Genomic DNA, 7093 nt, shown 5'->3' with positions numbered 1-7093 from the left:
GGCGAAGTGTGAGCCAACGCTTGGCTAGTCACTCCTCACGACGTTCCCAGCGCTGGGCTACTTCGGTAGTCTTGGTGTAGTAGACGTCTCTTTCGTCACCAGTTAGGAATCAGTGGCTTGACGTTTGGGGAAGGGGTGGTTGATGCGGACCTTTAGGCTTAGGTTACCATATAACTGTTGTCTAACCACCCTGTTTCGCGTCGGACGCCTCCGGTTGGGAGTGCCTTTACCCAGGCTGGAAATGACGGCTCCTGGGCCTGTGTCGAGAGCGAACTACTCATGTCTCTAACCACTACCGGGACTCATCTGCTGTAGTGGGTAATGTCACCGGCTGTACCGAGAGAGGGGTGTCACTACGGACCCAGAGTGGAAGTGTCCAGTATGCCGGAAGGGTTCAGATGTCTTGGGTACATTGACCTATTCGTATTGAGGGTCCTGGCCGGAGGTCCTAGGAACGCTCTCACTTTCGACTAGGCCACGCAAGGCGTGCTGGTCGCTGCCTTAGGCGTTACTCACAAGGGAGGAGTTTGAGACTCTATCGTTACCAGCTGATTCCTCGGACCTGCCTGACTGGGAGGAAGCTCAGATGGAGATCTCAGTTTGAGGGCCCTTTACTCGTTCTCATTATCGACCAGTAAACTACTGAGTCTACGGTCACATAATTATTTCACATGGGTGGTGAGACCAATATCGGGTGCACTAGAGACTGAAGTGCTATGTCAGTGCTTCGCAACCCTCTACAGGCTGGTATGATGACAGGAAAACGAGTTGAGGTGGTCTCGAAGTGTAGAGACGAGATGGTTGGGAGGTAGACACTTCCGAAACAAGGACCTTTACGAGTCCAGCAGGTAGACAACTACACGCTCCATCATTACTATCGTAGACCATTCAAGTCAGTATGTGGGAAACTACGGGACAATGTATTTTGACCTTGTGAAGACATAGAGAGTTAGGTCACGTACTGACACATTATTCACGTTTCCTTGTAGAAGTTGCGAAAAGTAGAAAAGATCGTGACTTAAAGGCTAATCGGTGACGACACGGAAAGCTGTAGTATGAACCTCTCTTGTATTTTCAGACAGCAATCGTGGGTCACACTAGCTGAGAATCCAGGAGACTAGAGGTCGTGGCTGAGCATGAACCAAGACAATTCAGCAAACTGCTTGGAGTTATGACACTGGTAGGCAGGCTGTCTTAGAATATTCACGTTGTTTATTTTATAGATGCTTGGTACAGTGTTTGAAGCCTTATGCACACATAGACTACGTTATAATTATACTCGCCGATAATACAGAAGTAAACAACATCTTCGCATGGTATCCATATGTTCTTGTACAGCACATTTCGAATAACGAGTCTTCACAGTTTTAGTGGAAAATTAGTATGACGGTCAATATAATTCGTCTTGACTCTCTGGGCACTATACGAAGCAAATGTGTCTAACTATATACACCTACGACACAAATTTGTCTATGCTTTAGATGCGATATCAGAAAGAGGACGCAACGACGCGCTAGAAGATTTAGCGTCTGACACGGCTCATTAGTCTTCGTCAGTAGGACCGTCTCTTGTACCATTCCGAAACGAAGGGGGAACTCGAACGCCCGAAAAAAATTGTCCACTCATGGACAACTAAATCTGTCGACTAAATTTTCAGTTGTGAATGTGTCAAAAAGACAAGAAGATACTGTCGAAGAGATTTTTGAACCGTAGGTTCCATAACATAGGCCTGGCTTGACAGTTGGACTAGAATTAGGCCCGGAGTCATGTCACACGGAGTAATAAATTTTTTTTATTATTATTAATCTTTTTTTTTTTTTTTTAGACTTAGACTACTTTTAATCACCTGGATAAGCTACGATATACCTTTTTATATAACATCCCGGTATGATATGTTTTGTACAGACATTTCAAAAAGACAGATTTTATAGGTTTGTCTAGTGGGTAAACATCGGTACGGAGTATGAACGAGTAAAGTAATGGGAAAACAGTCGAGGACAATCTCTTTGCCCTAAACACCAGGAATCAATTTTTTTATTTATATTCTCCTCGCACTCAGATTTCATGGGACTAGCTTAAAGATGGCCCTATTTCAATAATTTAAGACGAACACCTAATTTTGCGGAGTAGGACAAGATTTGTGTAACTTTCAAAGGAATAAAGCACTTTGTCAATAGACGTTTACGAACAAAAGACGAACGCCCACCCAAGATAGTGTTGTCCACTCAAGGAAAAAATAAAGCGACGAAATTTTGTGGGTAACACCGAGAGGTCATGTCAATCCGAGACTCACACGATCGCTCCGGAACGATTTACTATTTGTTCTGCTATAATAGACAGGTTTTGTGCAGTCCGTAAACAAAACTATCGTGAAGACACCCTAGGCGGCATGCTAACTGCAGTCTAGCCGGTTTTAGACATAGGACCGAGCAACAAATTTTCACTAAACCCGATGCCCTACTTTTTCTCTCCCCAAATAAAAGACTAGCGATGCACTAAGGCGGCGCGTGGACCCCTGTCTGTTTATAAATGACAATAATTTTATATCGTGTTTCACGTAACAGACTGCGAACACTCTTACTTGCCACCGTACAATGACACAGCGACGACTCGCACTGGCAGTAACGTCTGCGTAAATTAGCGTTCTATGGGGAACTGAAAGATTACGTAAAAAACGGTTACAGTTCCGTAACACGATAGTCTGTGTTTGTCACGGTTACATAATTAGAGTCTCCAATCCTTTGTGTCTGCAAAAAACCTTGTCTGCTAGTCTTTGTGAATAAAAGAAATGACCAATCTTTTCATTTTCGATTCAATTTATTTGACTCACTATGAACAAGTAAACCTTCGATACTCAATTAGATACATTGTTGAACATAAACAAATGCGACCTTTTGAATGTGTTATCCTTAACGACATCTTTAACCAGATGTGTTTTTTACTAAATATTTTTCTACATAATATGTGAATACGAGTTCAAAGTCACGAAAGATTGGTTCAAAGAGTTGGATTTCTTAGTTAGTTACGTTTTTTACAACGAGCGATCGAAATTGTCACTGCGACGCCATACAAACAGTGTCGAATTTACATCAAACATAATTAACCACACTTCAACATTGACACTCCAAGACTAACAGATTTTTCCATCGATTCTGCGGCACCTCCAAATCTGAGGCCATGGTTCTCAGCAGGAAACCGATGGACTGTCCACTCCAAGTAGGGAATGAGTCCTTACCCCAAGTGAAGGAGTTCAAGTATCTCGTGGTCTTGTTCTCGAGTGAGGGAACAATGGAGCGTGAGATGGGTCGGAGAATCGGAGCAGCGGGAGCGGTACTGCAGTCGCTTTACCGCACCGTTGTGACGAAAAGGGAGCTGAGCCAGAAGGCAAAGCTCTCTGTCTACCGCGCCATTTTCGTTCCTACCCTCACCTATGGTCATGAAGGATGGGTCATGACCGAAAGAACGAGATCGCGGGTACAAGTGGCCGAGATGGGTTTTCTCCGCAGGGTGGCTGGTGTCTCCCTTAGGGATAAGGTGAGAAGTTCGGTCATCCGGGAGGGACTCGGAGTTGAACCGCTCGCGTCGAAAGGAGCCAGTTGAGGTGGTTCGGGCACCTAGTTAGGATGCCACCCTGGCGCCACCCTAGGGAGGTGTTCCAGGCACGTCCAGCTGGGAAGAGACCAAGGGGTAGACCTAGAACCAGGTGGAGGGATTATATCTCTTCGCTGGCCTGGGAGCGCCTTGGGATCCCCCAGTCAGAGCTGGTTGATGTTGCCAGGGAAAAGAAAGTTTGGGGCTCTCTGGATACCCCCGCGACCCGACCACGGATAAGCGGGAGAAGATGGATGGATGGATAATACCATTTTGTTTTGCTCATTTCCAAAAGGTATTTTATCCTTCTTCCAACATTTGACTTTATTTTGGAAATGCACAAAAAATCGTCCTCTTTTTTATATGTTAAGTAAGTAATAAGTACAATCTTATGTGGTCGTACGACTTGATAAACTAAATAAAACTAAAACAATTTTTTTTCGTTAAATCTTGTGTGACTGTAATTAGTAATGGTAACCATAAAATATTATCATTTTATATAAATACATTTTAGGGATAAATCAGCTTTCGACTACTAAGAAAATAAAAATCTGTCTAAGCTTAATTTGATGACTATTGTATGCTGAACTCAATATTTGGTCTTGTAAAACAATTATCTCAATCCTATCATCCCTCATCTAAGTCAATAAATCATCGACATGTCCAAACTTCGCTAAACGTGTCTCTGACCTCTCTGGGCGCTCCAGCGGTGTGAAGCGTATCCTCAGAAGTCTGATTTTGTACCGGGGGCCGATCACGTTCCCGGTGTTGATTCTCATCGAGATCTTGTTCACCTGCTGCAGATCCTCATCGAACTGGGCCAGTAGCCGTGAGGAAGTGTACTGCTCGAACCTGAGCTGCTTACTGTGAATAGAGAGGGAAGGAATTGAGTATAACATTATTTTGTGCAGATGTTCCTACAGGTTAAACTGGCATCCAGATGTTTCCCTGACTCACTGATCTATCCGGGCCTCAGTGAAGTTTTTCCCGCTGTGCAGACGGATGTAGACGACACCCCAGCGCAGGTACTGGTTCCAGGTCACCATGTCCACTCTGTAGCTCATCTCTGACACACAGAAAACATTTATTAAGTTGAAATAAAAGCAGAAAAGGTACCAGATACATTTGAACCGTAAATAGCATGAAAAGACAGTTTATTGTTACATTCCTTCTCTCATAAAAGTATGATTCTTCTGTATGTCGGTTGAAGCTATAGCAATGTTATTTTTTAAGTGAGTGCGCTTGGTGCATGATGTTTTTAAGACTCACTCCTGTAGGGCAGCGTGCTGCTGGTGCTGAAGAAGGCTCTGGTCTGCCCCAGCTTCAGCAGCGTGTCTCTCCACTGACTCATATCATACCCTGCAGGTAGAAACAGAAAGAAACACAAACTCCATTTAATCACAGTAAGAGCTTAGATTAGCATTAAATGTTACATTAGTGCACACTTGGTGAGCTACTTTTTCTATATTTGTTGCACATTTCTGCACAATGAAACTCCGCTCTTCGACTTCCAAATTCTGATATTCTGCACATATTCAATTTTTCTACAGTTTATATAAATAAATAGTATTTTTCTGAGTTTTTAAAGGCTCAAGAGAGAATAAGGCGGATGAGTTTCTCTAAATACTACCAAAAAAGTGCCTCTTTTTCTTAGTGCCTAAATAAATACTTAATGGAGGAAACAAAATCTCATCATTATTCAAAGTCAATTAACTAATAAAAGTAAAAAGCTATTAGTACAAAATATGTATTCGTTTTTAGAGTAAAAAGTTTGTTAGTATAATTACGAATATGCACTTAAATTATTAAAAGTAAAATGACTCAATCCAGATAAACCCAAAACTTCAAAATTATTCAAAATAGATTAAATAAAAACATTTATTTTTATTTGTTAATTACATAATCGTTTTTAAAATAGTTCTATAGTTTCCCCTTTTTTACACCTTCATAATTATTTTAGTTTGACACCAAAGTAAATTCCTTTGATGTGTGAATGTAGTCTGTGATTAACCTGGTTCTGGTTCTGGTTTCAGCACGTACCGAGCACGGGGCAGGGTGCGGGTTTGAAGGCCTCACACTGCAGGCAGCGGCCCTCCAGGAAGTCGCTGTAGGACGAGCAGGGGTAACCGGTGAGGCTGCAGGTCCGATTCAGAGCGCACAGGAAGAGGAACATGGAGCGCTGGTGGTCACACACAAAGTACGCTTTACCTGAGGGAGACACACAACTGCAGTGTGAGTGTGTCCGGTGATTCATGGCTGTGTGTGTTGGATTGCTTAGTGTGTGTGTTTACCTGAAAATATGGTTTTGGGACACCCTGGTTGGTCTACTCCACCGTTGGCGTAGAAGTCGATATGACCGTGAGTTCCTCTCAGTCCAAACGCTGCACAAGAAAAATACATGTTGAAAATAAGACATCATTTTTGTGCTGGTTATTTAGTTTCTTTAAAGGTCCCATGTCAAGCTTTTCTGGTTCTTACCCGTCCCCTTGTGTGTTATGTAGTTTTTTATGCATGTAAACGGTCTGCAGAGTCACAAACCTCAAAGTACACCCTGTGGCGAGTAAAACTCTAACACAGAAAAGACCTGTCTATGCTGCCTCAGAACACCTCGCTGGAGATGTCTCTTTTTCCATTTTTTCTTCTTGGGTATAGTGACGTATTTGGGTATAGTGACTTAACGTAACGTCCGCGGAGCCGTTACGTTAAGACTTCCTCACACACACACTCAATCTTTTCTCAGCTGCAGCTCCGTGGATTTCTCAGGCTGAGACGGCGGGGCGAGGCTGTGAGTCTGTATGTGAGCACACACACAAACTCACAGCCAGGCTGTGGTTGTGTGTGTGTGTGCTCGGGCTGGGTTTCGCTGTGTCTCGCTGTCAGTCCCACTCAATTATGATCATGAAAATGGTAGTTGATATACCCTCCAGGTGTTTTGTCTGCTGTCTGTGGCAGTGTCATCGGTGTCATAAGGGGCAGAGTGTGCTCACGCCGGGGTTCTGGGCAGACAGAGACAGGGGGAAGGTTGAGTCCGGCGCGAGGTCCAGACCTAGGCGGCCAGGTTACAGTGGTCGCGGTATGGTCTCCTCTCTGACCTGGGGCTGTCTACGGTACAACACCATGGCACCGAAGTTGTGGCTGTACCTAACATTCTAGACTTGAATATAAATATGACTGATATTGATTTGTGTGATCCTAACAGAGCCCTGTAATCACGAAAATCTCTTTGGACCATGAGAGTGTCCATTATGAACTGTACACCCGAACCATCAAAACCTTTCGTTTGGACAATCAAAATGTCATATAAATTTCCAGGGTACAGTACCGGTAAAGATGACTAGTATTAAGGTAACAACTCCAATGATTTTATCTAAATAGCTAATACGTTAAATGGTTGATTGTAACCAAGAGTATGTCGTAGAGACTATATCATTACCATAGTGAGAGACAGTATTTGCCGAAACCAACCTCCGAGGGACGGGGGGAGGGACACCTCGAGGTCACC

The 7093-nt window shown here is 43.5% G+C and overlaps 1 protein-coding gene across 1 annotated transcript; it reads right to left on the bottom strand.

The window, feature by feature from the left end:
• Positions 1–4813: 4813 nt before the first annotated feature.
• LOC104958441 (lipase member H-like) lies at positions 4814–5809 on the bottom strand. Its single transcript, XM_010786177.1, has 2 exons — positions 5632–5809; positions 4814–4950 (listed from the first exon to the last, which is right to left on the bottom strand). The coding sequence occupies exons 1-2, from the start codon at positions 5762–5764 to the stop codon at positions 4850–4852; spliced, it is 234 nt and encodes a 77-aa protein (XP_010784479.1). The 5' UTR covers positions 5765–5809; the 3' UTR covers positions 4814–4849.
• Between the last annotated feature and the right edge of the window lie 1284 nt (positions 5810–7093).

The sequence above is a fragment of the Notothenia coriiceps genome, unplaced genomic scaffold (assembly GCF_000735185.1).
Source record: "Notothenia coriiceps isolate Sejong01 unplaced genomic scaffold, NC01 NC01_scaffold00028800, whole genome shotgun sequence".
In the NCBI taxonomy this organism is placed as follows: domain Eukaryota; kingdom Metazoa; phylum Chordata; class Actinopteri; order Perciformes; family Nototheniidae; genus Notothenia; species Notothenia coriiceps.
Note: the sequence above shows the minus strand (reverse complement) of the source record. Positions and strands in the feature narration are given on the sequence as shown.